The following is a 14,667-nucleotide window of genomic DNA, read 5'->3' on the forward strand; positions in this document are numbered from 1 at the left end:
AAGACTGATACTGCCAGATCGTTGGGATCCCTACATTACAAGCGCACTCCCTTTCGGGGAGCCAGGGGTAGAGGCCACTCCTCTTTTCGAGGTGCCTACCAGTCTTCGTTACCCAGCCTACTCCTCCCAGTAGCAGTCATCCAGACCCCAGTATCATCAAAGGCAGCCTCCAGCAGCAGCATACAGAAGACCTCCTCCTAGAGGAAGATCAGGACGACAGTCCAAGGATGCCTCGCGTATTCTGGATATCATAACTCATGGCCATCTCCTAGAATTCACTTCCAGGCCTCCGGAAGCTCCACCTTCCCGGGAGCGTCAACAGCATCTACATCTCCTCCTCCTGGAGATAGAGGGCATGTTCTCCAAAGGGGCGAAAGAGGTGGTACCCTCTTCGCAGTGAGGAAGAGGTTTTTATTCTCTATTCTTCCTCATCAGAAAAGTCCCATTTGTGGAGGCCCATCCTGGATCTGAGGCAGCTCAACAAATATCTCAAAAAGCAATCCTTTCGATTGGTAACTTTGAAGGACGTACTACAGCTTCTCAACAGAGGCGACTTCATGGCTTCCCTAGATCTTCAGGATGCGTATTTCCACGTTCCCATTCACCCCAAGCACAGGAAATGTTTAAGATTTATGGTAGCCGGCCAGCACTTTCAATTCAGAGTGCTACCCTTTGGACTCAAATCCGCCCCTCGCATTTTCACAAAGTGCTTAGCCCCAGTGGCTGCATATCTGAGACGTCTCAAGCACCAGGTATTCCTGTATCTGGATGACTGGTTACTAAAAGCTCCAAACATCTCTGCCCTACGTCACTCTCACAACCACGTTGCGTCTCTTCCAACAACTAGGTCTCACTCTCAACAGAGACAAGTCACAGCTTCAACCTACCAGAAGGATAGTGTTTCTGGGTGCTATTTTGGACACGACTCTTGCAAAAGGCTTTCCTGCAGAAGAACGTCAACTTGGGCTTTTGTCCCTGGCAGACTCAGTTCGAAGGAAAGTCTTTCAGTTCGGAGGTTCAGATCATTACTGGGGATGATGTCCTCCTGTATTAGCCTAGTTCCACATTGTCTTCTTCGGATGCGCCCTCTTCAGGAAGAGCTAGACAGTGGAAGCAGGTGCAGGGGTCCTTCGGGGACATCATTCACATAACACCAAGGATGGTCCACTCCCTCCAGTGGTGGTCAACGCCTGCAAACATTTCAGTAGGTCTAGAGTTCCTGAATCAAATCCCTCCGTTCACGATCACAACGGATGCTTCAATGGAGGGGTGGGGGAGCATGTCTCCAAGATCTGCAAGTCACCGGCAGATGGCCGAATTCTCATGCGACGCTGCACATCAACCTCATCTAACTCAGAGCTGTGTACCTTGCTCTACAGGCTTTTCTACCGGGAATCCGAGGCTCTTTGGTGCTGGTCCGGCTGGACAATACAACCACCATGCACTACACAAACAAGGAGGGCGGAACTCGGTCTCTCTTACTTTCCACAGAAGCTCAGCTCATCTGGACTTGGTGCATTCAGAATTCAGTGCAAATGCGGGCGGAACTTCTCCCGGGAGTCAGCAACACCACAGCAGACTCACTAAGCAGGCTAAGCACATCTTCGCACAAGTGGGAGCTGAACCAGACAACGCTGGATGCAGTCTTAGGCAGGTGCGGGACACCGGACCTGGGCCTCTTCGCGATATCTCAGAACGCGAAATGCCAGTTTTATGCAAGCTGGCATCCCCAAACAGGGTCGTGGGGAAATGCCCTTTCGATAGCATGGTCAGGGATTTATGCTTATGCATACCCCTTCTTCCTCGGGTCATCAGCAAGATCAAATTGGAGCCCTGCCAGATAATTCTAATTGCTCTATCTTGGCCACGTCAACCGTGGTACAAGGAGCTTCTGTTGTTATCCTCGTGTCCTCCCATCAGGTTGGCGCCCATTCCGGACCTACTCACCGTCGGCCAGGGCCAAGTCAGGCATCCGGAACCCAAGCATCTCAGGTTATGTGCATGGCTCCTGAGTTCAATGAATTCGGCCCTCTAAATATCCCCATGGACTGTCAAACAGTTTTTGGCTAAAGCACGTGCAGTTAGCACCAATAAGACGTATACCTTAAAATGGAAGCGGTTTTGTTGATGGTGCACGGCGAATAACATTCATCCGCTTAAATCTGCTCCAGAACAAGTTTTACCGTACCGTCTCCACCTGGCAAAGTCTGGTCTCGCCCATGCTTCCATTAAGGTCCACTTAGCTGCTATCTCCAGATATAGACGTCTATCCAAAGGACCGTCCCTCTTGTCTCATCGACTGATAAAGCAGTTTATGAAGGGCTTATTCCGATCTTTTCATTCAGCCAAACGACCTTCTCCAGCTTGGCAACTGAATACAGTCCTATCTCAGTTGATGAAGGAGCCATTCGAACCTATTCATAAATCGGACATTAAATATCTTACCTGGAAGGTAGCGCTCCTATTAGCGTTAACATCTGCTCGCAGAGTAAGCGAGATTCAAGCCTTTACAATCAAAGAGCCTTTCATGAGATTTACAGACAGTCATCCTACGGACAAACTCGAAATTTATCCCAAAGGTGCCAACTGATTTCAACGTTAACGAGCCAGTGGTCCTAAAGACTTTCTTTCCGCTGCCCCAGACTGGGGCAGAGAGATCGCTGCATTCTTTGGACGTCAAACGATGCCTGAAATTTTATTTGCAGCAGACATCCTCAATCAGAAAATCCAGTCAGCTGTTTGTGGCATTTAATGTGCCCAGGAGAGGGCTTCCTGTTTCTAAACAAACCATCTCTAGATGGATTTCTAGTGCCATAGCCTTTTCCCACCACAAAGCTGGCCGACCGCTGGACACTAAAGTTTGTGCACATTCTACCCGGCAGTGTCCACGTCTTGTGCATTCTTATCTGGGGTATCCCTTTCAGACATCTGTTGTGCAGCCAAATGGAGGACAACGCACGCTTTCACAAAGCACTACTGCCTGGATGCTGAGACGCTCCATGATGCCGCGGTGGGTCAAGCAGTTCTTAGACATTTGTTCAGATAAGGCGAGCTGTTGGTTTCCCTCCATCCGCTTCTGATTTAATCACATTTTCTGGTTGTTAACATACCTTTCTTGCATATTCATATATTTGTGTTTAAAGCGTTATTTTATTGCTCTGCATGTAACTGTCTAATGACACTCTTTTATAATGATAGAGATAGACAGTATTTCTTGGTACAGAAAATGTGTTACTTACTGCTTGCTACTCTATTCAAACATGTGAATCTATGAAAGTTCCACTGTGAACACTTTCATAGATTCACATGCAGCCCGCCCACCTCCCCGGAGGAGCTCACCTTCTCTCTTATCAGTGTGCTGGGTTATTTCAGCACTTGTGCTCGGAAAATCTGAGGGACGGCAGCTCCTCACTGGAGGTTCTAGAGGGGTGAGGCAATCTGATAGGCTCAAGTTTGAGTTTGGGTCTATTATACAAAACGCCTATGATGTGTTATTGTATTGAGGCCTACTTCATGTATTGTGTGCATACATCTTCAGGCCTGGTTTTATATTCCACCGGGGATTCCCCTCTTGACGACGGAAGTATTCAAGCATGTTAATCTATGAAAGTGTCCAATACTGGAGAACTACAGTTACAGGTAAGTAACTTATTTCATATAGGAGAACTGTAGACCGAGCTGGTTAACTTTCCTTTCATTCGTTAGTGTCTTAGATAGACTGACATCGGTGCCCTCAACCTCCCCCACCCCCGTTTACCTAGAGGAAATGAATACTGTAGGAGGCTGGCATGGTGTGTGCTGGACATCTGTGGTGTTGGCACCTTCTACCAGGTCCAGCCAACCCATATTAGTATGGGTTAGTGTCTAGGAAGCCAGGGATTTCAAGTGGTAGCTGTGGTGAGCAGCCAAGAGTTATCTAGGAGGAGTGTGAAGCACTTGCAATACTCACACAGTAACGTTTCACACATGAAGGAAACCACACATTGTTGCAAAAATAAAGGTACTTTATTATAGTAACACTGAAATAGAATACTATAGGCAATCCCCCCTCCCCCTTCTGGAGGTAAGTACACACAATATACACAGGTAAATACTAGGAATTAGCATAAACGCATTCGAAATGTCAAGGGCCTTATCAGGGGGACAAACCATATACTAAAATAGTGTGATGCGAGAATGGGTCCCCCACCAGAGGATATGGAGTTGTTAGCCAAGGGCTGGGAGAGTATGGTACCCCAAGAGGTGAGCATCTAGAAGACCCCCAGTGACCAGGAGAGCAGAGGTAAGTTACCTGGTCGTCCCATAGGCTAACATGGGGACTTAAAATTTTTGCTATGCAAGAACAGGACCAGGCTGGTGGAACTCAACAGTAGATTCCAGATGAAGAGGACAGAGTCCAGTTTGCGTAGGAGTGTCCTGGTGGGGCAGGAGGCAATGCCCACCTTTGTGTGGGTGAAAATCCAGGTTGAAGGTGGTAGATGAAGGCCAGTTCAGGAGCTTCAGAGGTGTCCCTGAAGTTCCCTACGATCTGTTCCCCCCCCCCCCGCCCCAAAAACAAAACAAAAAAAAAACGGTTGATGGATTGCAGATGGGTCAGTGGTCAGGATGACCACCAATAAGCAAATGCAAGTTGGAGCTGAAGATTTGCAGAGCTGAAGAGGGCCGACAAGGTCCTGGGGACTTGACTGTTGGAGTGGAGTCCGGGCTGACCCTTAGACAGGAGAGCCAGCAGAAGCAGTCGGAGCCCTTACAAGCAGCCCACTGCCAGGAGGCACAGGCAGCATACCTGAAGAGGAGTCCCATGTCGCTGGAGCAGCAGAGGGGAGACTGGCCTTGCAGCGGTAGAGTGCAGGGGGCCGGGGCTACTTGGCGCTTGAATATCCCTGAGAGCAGGAGTCAACAAGCCTTGGTTGCTGCAACAGTCGTGGTGCACAGGAATTCCAACCTGGAGGAAGAGGCAAGGACTCAATCTCGCAAGTTGGACAGAAGGCAGAGAGGACCCAGAGGACCCCTCAGAACCACCACCTGTGTTGGAGAATTTTCCCAGGTTCTGAGGACAGCAGATCTCAGCAGCCAAACAACATTGCCTTAGGTGCTTGCAGATGCCAGGGAGTGATTCCTTTACTCCAAGGGAGATTCCTTCTTTGGTGCAGCTGAAGTCTTGCTGACTCCAGAGGATTCACAGCCATGGAAATGCTGCAAGGTGCTGATAGGAGCTGCGGAAATAATGTTGCAAGGAGGGGTTATCTTGGTGTTGCATTCTTGTTCGGTTTCTGTGGAGTCCAGCAGCAGTTCCAGTGGCCAGGAGCAGAAGAGGTCGTTGTAAAGGAGTTGTGGTGGAGTCTTGCATGCCGAATCTGGGGACCCTCCCGCAAGGGAGTCCCAAAATAGCCCAAAAAGGGGCTTGGTCACTTTGCAAGTCGCCAAGGTATCAGAGGAGATCACTTAAATCATCTGGGTAACCTGACCAGTCAGATGCTCCCAGGGGCCTCTGCTCATCTTGATTTCAAGATGGCAGAATCAAGTGCCCACCCGGAGGAGCTCTGGGGACCACCCCTGGGGTAGTGATGGACAGGGGAGTGGCCCTTCCCCTCTCCTTTGTTCAGTTTTGCGCCACAGCAGGGACACCTATTTCCAAGAGAGGAAGTTACACCCCTCTCCCACAGGAAATCCTTTGTGCTTTCTTCTACTATCTGAGCTGGTTAAGCACCGGAGGGCAGACTCCTGTCTGAGGTGCTGCAACACCATGGGCTGCTCGCAGACCCTGGAAGACTGGAAGGAGCAATACTGGGGGTGTCCTCCAAGGAGCCCCCAGAGTGCATGGAATAATTCCACCAATACTGGCATCCATATTGGGGTATGATTCCGACGTGTTTGATACCAAAAATGCCTAGGCTTGGACCTTCACCCTGCCCTTAGGGTGACTTTTAGTGACCTGGTGTAGGGACAAGCAGTGAAAGGGTGTGTTTTGCTTTTCACTAATGACCGAGCTGAAACACTCGTGCAGTGACAAAAATCTCTGGAATGCGCTTCTTAGTTCAAAAAAGACATTTATTATTTCACTACGCAAGGTTCCCAAACGGAGATTATCATGTTGAAAGGCCACATTTAAAAATGGTCACAGCAATGAAATGAAAACATACACAAATGATTCTCCACTGCAATATACACAGCAAATATATATCTATATTATAATGCCAAGCAAATAATGAATTAAAAGGTATGCATCAACATGAGGCAAGGGCAACACTCCATCTCTCTCCTATCTCCATCAAATCGCCAGATCCCAGAATCGATTGAGGAGAGAGATCAATTACCCTCACGGGAAGGATGACACTCCAGCGTCCTGGATGCGCCTAAGATCTGCTCTGTCCCCGGTCCATCTTGTCTTGGCCTCTTATACTTAAAACAAACGAGAGGAAATTCCAGACTTCCCTCTCTCTGCAGAAGTTTAGTTATTCAAAAAATGCTGATTGCTTCCGGCTAGCTTTGAAAATAACATGTCGGGATATGGCCACAATCCCAAGGTGCCAACCCAAAACAAGGCCGTTCTCTGCCGTCTGAGTACATTCTTATCAACCAAAGCCCTTGGTGGGAAAAAGTACGAAAACAAGACAGAATGCACATTGTACAACATAGAAAATCACTTGCAGATTTTAACGTGGCAGTGAAGCTAAGGCTAAGCTGAATACAAAATGGAGTCTGTAACTGGTGACCACTAATGTGACAGTGGACAGCTAAGCCAGGTGCAAAGTGGTGCAACACGAAGTCAGTAGTCAAAACACACATCACTACAGGATGCATGCACCTTTTCACGCAGGATGCAAAAGGCAGGCCTGAGGTCAGTTTGCATTGGCTCCCATGAGTGGTATAATACATGCTGCAGCCCATGGGGGACCCCTGGTGTACCAATGCCCTGGGTTCCTGAGTGCCATATACTAGGGACTTGTAGAGGTACCCTAGTATGCCAATTTCGGAGTTTAAAGGGTACCAATGTAACCAAATTTAGAGGGGAGAGCACAATTACTGGGGTCCTGGTTAGCAGGATCCCAGAGAACAGTCCAAGCACACTGACAACAGGCAAAAATGTGTGTGTGTGTGTGTGTTGGGGAGGGGGTGAGGGGGGAGGGGAGGTTAACCATGCTAAAAAGAGTGTCTTTCCTACAGATAAAAGTTGCGTTTTTGGACTCTAAAACTGTGTCTGTGTTCTCAGTTAGAATACCTGAAGGGGGAGAGTCACTAGTGTGGCAAAAAGCTCCGGATAGTAAAGCTAACCAGTGATTCCTATGTAGACCTGTAAAAATATGTCTGCAAGTCTATTAAAGATACCAGTGCTGGAGGACTACATACACCAAGTTAAATTTACTTTTGTCATGCTCGCTTTTTCTTCCCAAGTTGTTGGAACCTGAATAAACTTCAGAAGTGAATTGGTCCTGTTGTGGTTTAAACCAGGTATCCATAGACTGCACATCTCCTTCAGTGGGAGTGTAACCTGTGCAATTCTGCTTCTGTAAACACTGCTTTCATAGGATGGGTCCTACACACACTGTTCCAGGACCTGCCCTGTCATTAAATGAAAAATTTATACGGATACATTTTTTCAATTTTTTAATAACTTTCCAAATGAACGTTTGTAAACCACCGTTTTAACAAACCTTGTTTATCTTTAATTCTAGGATTCTTCCCAAGGAAATTCAATTTTCCAGATTAATATGATCAAATATATCAAGGAGAAATACCCAGAACTGCAGGTCATTGGCGGCAATGGTAAGAAAGCTTGTTGTATAATTTAAAAATATAGTTTACTTTTTTACTGTTCTTTTGTTGTCATTGGCATTTTGATGATTGAGAGTTGCAGATATGTTTTAATTAAGTTTAAATGCTGCTCTATGAGTCCTTTCAAAGAAAGTAGTGACTTCTATGTTTTGATCCTAGACTCTTAATTGAGACTGGTGACTTTGATTTTTTTTATTTCAATATATCGCTGATGCATCCTTTTAATGAGTAAGAATTTGTCCTAGTCTTGGAAACTTTGCCATTGAAGAGTTTATTGGTGTTCAACTGGTCTTTAAACACCTATTCCAGTACCTAGGATCTGCCGCCTTCAGCAAATACATGCAGCTTGGCTAAAAGCATATCGTATCCAGTTGTGCATTTGGGTTGCCAGGAAGATCTCTGCCTCAGATATTGAGAATACTCATCACATTTCCCTTACCCTGGAAGACCCTTTAAAGTACTGTATCTCTTTACTGGTGTTGATTCCTCGAACCTAGTGGAAAGGAGCCCTGCATCCTTCAGATTTCCTCTAGTCAGTCTTGCATCATTTCTGGACCTAATTTGGTTAGCAGGAATTGTGCATTCCTTTTGCTATTGCACCTACTGTGATTCTGATTGGCACTGATGGCACGATTACAATAAAACGCTTCTTGAAACATGCACCAGAAGACAAGAGTAAAATACTTCCTGAAATGTTGAAGGATCCGCCTTCAGCTGCTGTGCAGAAAGAATTATTTGCCTTCTTTCTAGGGCCTCCCTTTGCTGCACCCGTAATTCCTTTATATCCTCCAAGTATATGAGCATTTGGATGGGTGTAATTGGGTAGTTCTCTTCAGTGGGGGATCTTCATAAGACCTGAATAGTCTCACCCAAGTGTGGGATTCCAGAGTGCTTTCAAAATACATAGCTATGAATGGCAATTTTACAGTTTTCTTATAATTTTGAGAGCCTATTAGTACATTATATTGGCTGAACTTCATTTATTTAAACAAAAGTTTCAAGTTCTAAAGTCACTAAAAGAAGAATCGTGACAAACTGTAAAGAAATGGCTCCCTGTTGCAGTTACCCCCCACTTTTTGCCTGATACTGATGCTGACTTGACTGAGAAGAGTGCTGGGACCCTGCTAACCAGGCCCCAGCACCAGTGTTCCTTCACCTAAAATGTACCATTGTATCCACAATTGGCACACCCTGGCATTCAGATAAGTCCCTTGTAACTGGTACTTCTAGTACCAAGGGCCCTGATGCCAAGGAAGGTCTCTAAGGGCTGCAGCATGTCTATGCCACCCTGGAGACCTCTCACTCAGCACAGACACCCTGCTTGCCAGCTTGTGTGTGCTAGTGAGGACAAAAACGAGTAAGTCGACATGGCACTCCCCTCAGGGTGCCAAGCCAGCCTCTCACTGCCTATGCAGTATAGGTAAGACACCCCTCTAGCAGGCCTTACAGCCCTAAGGCAGGGTGCACTATACCATAGGTGAGGGTACCAGTGCATGAGCCTGGTACCCCTACAGTGTCTAAACAAAACCTTAGACATTGTAAGTGCAGGGTAGCCATAAGAGTATATGGTCTGGGAGTTTGTCAAACACGAACTCCACAGCACCATAATGGCTACACTGAAAACTGGGAAGTTTGGTATCAAACTTCTCAGCACAATAAATGCACACTGATGCCAGTGTACATTTTATTGTAAAATACACCCCAGAGGGCACCTTAGAGGTGCCCCCTGAAACTTAACCGACTATCTGTGTAGGCTGACTAGTTTTAGCAGCCTGCCACAAACCGAGACATGTTGCTGGCCCCATGGGGAGAGTGCCTTTGTCACTCTGAGGCCAGTAACAAAGCCTGCACTGGGTGGAGATGCTAACACCTCCCCCAGGCAGGAATTGTCACACCTGGCGGTGAGCCTCAAAGGCTCACCTCCTTTGTGCCAACCCAGCAGGACACTCCAGCTAGTGGAGTTGCCCGCCCCCTCCGGCCAGGCCCCACTTTTGGCGGCAAGGCCGGAGAAAATAATGAGAAAAACAAGGAGGAGTCACTGGCCAGTCAGGACAGCCCCTAAGGTGTCCTGAGCTGAAGTGACTCTAACTTTTAGAAATCCTCCATCTTGCAGATGGAGGATTCCCCAATAGGATTAGGGATGTGACCCCCTCCCTCTGGGAGGAGGCACAAAGAGGGTGTACCCACCCTCAGGGCTAGTAGCCATTGGCTACTAACCCCCCAGACCTAAACACGCCCTTAAATTTAGTATTTAAGGGCTACCCTGAACCCTAGAAAATTAGATTCCTGCAACTACAAGAAGAAGGACTGCCCAGCTGAAAACCCCTGCAGCGGAAGACCAGAAGACGACAACTGCCTTGGCTCCAGAAACTCACCGGCCTGTCTCCTGCCTTCCAAAGATCCTGCTCCAGCGACGCCTTCCAAAGGGACCAGCGACCTCGACATCCTCTGAGGACTGCCCCTGCTTCGAAAAGACAAGAAACTCCCGAGGACAGCGGACCTGCTCCAAGAAAAGCTGCAACTTTGTTTCCAGCAGCTTTAAAGAACCCTGCAAGCCCCCCGCAAGAAGCGCGAGACTTGCCACACTGCACCCGGCGACCCCGACTCGGCTGGTGGCGATCCAACACCTCAGGAGGGACCCCAGGACTACTCTGATACTGTGAGTACCAAAACCTGTCCCCCCTGAGCCCCCACAGCGCCGCCTGCAGAGGGAATCCCGAGGCTTCCCCTGACCGCGACTCTTTGAACCTAAAGTCCCGACGCCTGGGAGAGACCCTGCACCCGCAGCCCCCAGGACCTGAAGGACCGGACTTTCACTGGAGGAGTGACCCCCAGGAGTCCCTCTCCCTCGCCCAAGTGGAGGTTTCCCCGAGGAATCCCCCCCTTGCCTGCCTGCAGCGCTGAAGAGATCCCGAGATCTCTCATAGACTAACATTGAAAACCCGACGCTTGTTTCTACACTGCACCCGGCCGCCCCCGCGCTGCTGAGGGTGAAATCTCTGTGTGGACTTGTGTCCCCCCCGGTGCCCTACAAAACCCCCCTGGTCTGCCCTCCGAAGACGCGGGTACTTACCTGCAAGCAGACCGGAACCGGGGCACCCCCTTCTCTCCATTCTAGCCTATGTGTGTTGGGCACCACTTTGAACTCTGCACCTGACCGGCCCTGAGCTGCTGGTGTGGTGACTTTGGGGTTGCTCTGAACCCCCAACGGTGGGCTACCTTGGACCAAGAACTGAACTGTAGGAAGTTGGCTCTGTATGTGCTATTTCAAAGTAAGGAATAGCATGCACAGAGTCCAAGGGTTCCCCTTAGAGGTAAAATAGTGGTAAAAATAGATAATACTAATGCTCTATTTTGTGGTAGTGTGGTCGAGCAGTAGGCTTATCCAAGGAGTAGTGTTAAGCATTTGTTGTACATACACATAGACAATAAATGAAGTACACACACTCAGAGACAAATCCAGCCAATAGGTTTTTATATAGAAAAATATCTTTTCTTAGTTTATTTTAAGAACCACAGGTTCAAATTCTACATGTAATATCTCATTCGAAAGGTATTGCAGGTAAGTACTTTAGGAACTTCAAATCATCAAAATTGCATGTATACTTTTCAAGTTATTGACAAATAGCTGTTTTAAAAGTGGACACTTAGTGCAATTTTCACAGTTCCTAGGGGAGGTAAGTTTTGATTAGTTTTACCAGGTAAGTAAGACACTTACAGGGTTCAGTTCTTGGTCCAAGGTAGCCCACCGTTGGGGGTTCAGAGCAACCCCAAAGTCACCACACCAGCAGCTTAGGGCCGGTCAGGTGCAGAGTTCAAAGTGGTGCCCAAAACACATAGGCTAGAATGGAGAGAAGGGGGTGCCCCGGTTCCGGTCTGTTTGCAGGTAAGTACCCGCGTCTTCGGAGGGCAGACCAGGGGGGTTTTGTAGGGCACCGGGGGGGACACAAGTCCACACAGAAATTTCACCCTCAGCAGCGCGGGGGCGGCCGGGTGCAGTGTAGGAACAGGCGTCGGGTTCGCAATGTTAGTCTATGAGAGATCTCGGGATCTCTTCAGCGTTGCAGGCAGGCAAGGGGGGGGTTCCTCGGGGAAACCTCCACTTGGGCAAGGGAGAGGGACTCCTGGGGGTCACTCCTCCAGTGAAAGTCCGGTCCTTCAGGTCCTGGGGGCTGCGGGTGCAGGGTCTCTCCCAGGTGTCGGGACTTAGGTTTCAGAGAGTCGCGGTCAGGGGAAGCCTCGGGATTCCCTCTGCAGGCGGCGCTGTGGGGGCTCAGGGGGGACAGGTTTTGGTACTCACAGTATCAGAGTAGTCCTGGGGTCCCTCCTGAGGTGTCGGATCTCCACCAGCCGAGTCGGGGTCGCCGGGTGCAGTGTTGCAAGTCTCACGCTTCTTGCGGGGAGCTTGCAGGGTTCTTTAAAGCTGCTGGAAACAAAGTTGCAGCTTTTCTTGGAGCAGGTCCGCTGTCCTCGGGAGTTTCTTGTCTTTTCGAAGCAGGGGCAGTCCTCAGAGGATGTCGAGGTCGCTGGTCCCTTCGGAAGGCGTCGCTGGAGCAGGATCTTTGGAAGGCAGGAGACAGGCCGGTGAGTTTCTGGAGCCAAGGCAGTTGTCGTCTTCTGGTCTTCCGCTGCAGGGGTTTTCAGCTGGGCAGTCCTTCTTCTTGTAGTTGCAGGAATCTAATTTTCTAGGGTTCAGGGTAGCCCTTAAATACTAAATTTAAGGGCGTGTTTAGGTCTGGGGGGTTAGTAGCCAATGGCTACTAGCCCTGAGGGTGGGTACACCCTCTTTGTTCCTCCTCCCAAGGGGAGGGGGTCACAATCCTAACCCTATTGGGGGAATCCTCCATCTGCAAGATGGAGGATTTCTAAAAGTTAGAGTCACTTCAGCTCAGGACACCTTAGGGGCTGTCCTGACTGGCCAGTGACTCCTCCTTGTTTTTCTCATTATTTTCTCCAGCCTTGCCGCCAAAAGTGGGGCCTGGCCGGAGGGGGCGGGCAACTCCACTAGCTGGAGTGTCCTGCTGGGTTGGCACAAAGGAGGTGAGCCTTTGAGGCTCACCGCCAGGTGTGACAATTCCTGCCTGGGAGAGGTGTTAGCATCTCCACCCAGTGCAGGCTTTGTTACTGGCCTCAGAGTGACAAAGGCACTCTCCCCATGGGGCCAGCAACATGTCTCGGTTTGTGGCAGGCTGCTAAAACTAGTCAGCCTACACAGATAGTCGGTTAAGTTTCAGGGGGCACCTCTAAGGTGCCCTCTGGGGTGTATTTTACAATAAAATGTACACTGGCATCAGTGTGCATTTATTGTGCTGAGAAGTTTGATACCAAACTTCCCAGTTTTCAGTGTAGCCATTATGGTGCTGTGGAGTTCGTGTTTGACAGACTCCCAGACCATATACTCTTATGGCTACCCTGCACTTACAATGCCTAAGGTTTTGTTTAGACACTGTAGGGGTACCATGCTCATGCACTGGTACCCTCACCTATGGTATAGTGCACCCTGCCTTAGGGCTGTAAGGCCTGCTAGAGGGGTGTCTTATCTATACTGCATAGGCAGTGAGAGGCTGGCATGGCACCCTGAGGGGAGTGCCATGTCGACTTACTCGTTTTGTCCTCACTAGCACACACAAGCTGGTAGGCAGTGTGTCTGTGCTGAGTGAGAGGTCTCCAGGGTGGCATAAGACATGCTGCAGCCCTTAGAGACCTTCCTTGGCATCAGGGCCCTTGGTACTAGAAGTACCAGTTACAAGGGACTTATCTGGATGCCAGGGTCTGCCAATTGTGGATACAAAAGTACAGGTTAGGGAAAGAACACTGGTGCTGGGGCCTGGTTAGCAGGCCTCAGCACACTTTCAATTGTAAACATAGCATCAGCAAAGGCAAAAAGTCAGGGGGCAACCATGCCAAGGAGGCATTTCCTTACATGAACCCTGTAAGTGTCCTACTTACCTGGTAAAACTAACAAAAACTTACCTCCCCCAGGAACTGTGAAAATTGCACTAAGTGTCCACTTTTAAAACAGCTATTTGTCAATAACTTGAAAAGTATACATGCAATTTTGATGATTTGAAGTTCCTAAAGTACTTACCTGCAATACCTTTCGAATGAGATATTACATGTAGAATTTGAACCTGTGGTTCTTACAATAAACTAAGAAAAGATATTTTTCTATATAAAAACCTATTGGCTGGATTTGTCTCTGAGTGTGTGTACCTCATTTATTGTCTTGTGTATGTGCAACAAATGCTTAACACTACTCCTTGGATAAGCCTACTGCTCGACCACACTACCACAAAATAGAGCATTAGTATTATCTCTTTTTACCACTATTTTACCTCTAAGGGGAACCCTTGGACTCTGTGCATGCTATTCCTTACTTTGAAATAGCACATACAGAGCCAACTTCCTACATTGGTGGATCAGCGGTGGGGTACAAGACTTTGCATTTGCTGGCCTATTCAGCCAATACCTGATCACACGACAAATTCCAAAATTGTCATTAGAAATTGATTTTTGCAATTTGAAAAGTTTTCTAAATTCTTAAAAAGTCCTGCTAGGGCCTTGTGTGTTAAGTCCCTGTTTAGCATTTCTTTTAGAGTTTAAAAGTTTGTAAAAGTTTGAATTAGATTCTAGAACCAGTTGTAGATTCTTAAAAAGTATTCCAACTTTTAGAAGCAAAATGTCTAGCACAGATGTGACTGTGGTGGAACTCGACACCACACCTTACCTCCATCTTAAGATGAGGGAGCTAAGGTCACTCTGTAAAATAAAGAAAATAACAATGGGCCCCAAACCTACCAAAATACAGCTCCAGGAGCTTTTGGCAGAGTTTGAAAAGGCCAACCCCTCTGAGGGTGGCAACTCAGAGGAAGAGGATAGTGACTTGGAGGA

At 48.2% G+C, this 14,667-nt stretch overlaps 1 protein-coding gene across 1 annotated transcript in view; it reads left to right on the forward strand.

Moving 5' to 3' along the window:
• The window catches only part of IMPDH2 (inosine monophosphate dehydrogenase 2), a 357,093-nt gene that overhangs the window by 49,220 nt on the left and 293,206 nt on the right, over positions 1–14,667 (forward strand). The window contains exon 8 of the mRNA XM_069206199.1: positions 7,677–7,767. Within this exon, the coding sequence (XP_069062300.1) occupies positions 7,677–7,767 (91 nt within the window). The remainder of the gene's footprint in view (positions 1–7,676; positions 7,768–14,667) is intronic.

Source organism: Pleurodeles waltl, chromosome 9, assembly GCF_031143425.1.
Source record: "Pleurodeles waltl isolate 20211129_DDA chromosome 9, aPleWal1.hap1.20221129, whole genome shotgun sequence".
NCBI lineage: Eukaryota > Metazoa > Chordata > Amphibia > Caudata > Salamandridae > Pleurodeles > Pleurodeles waltl.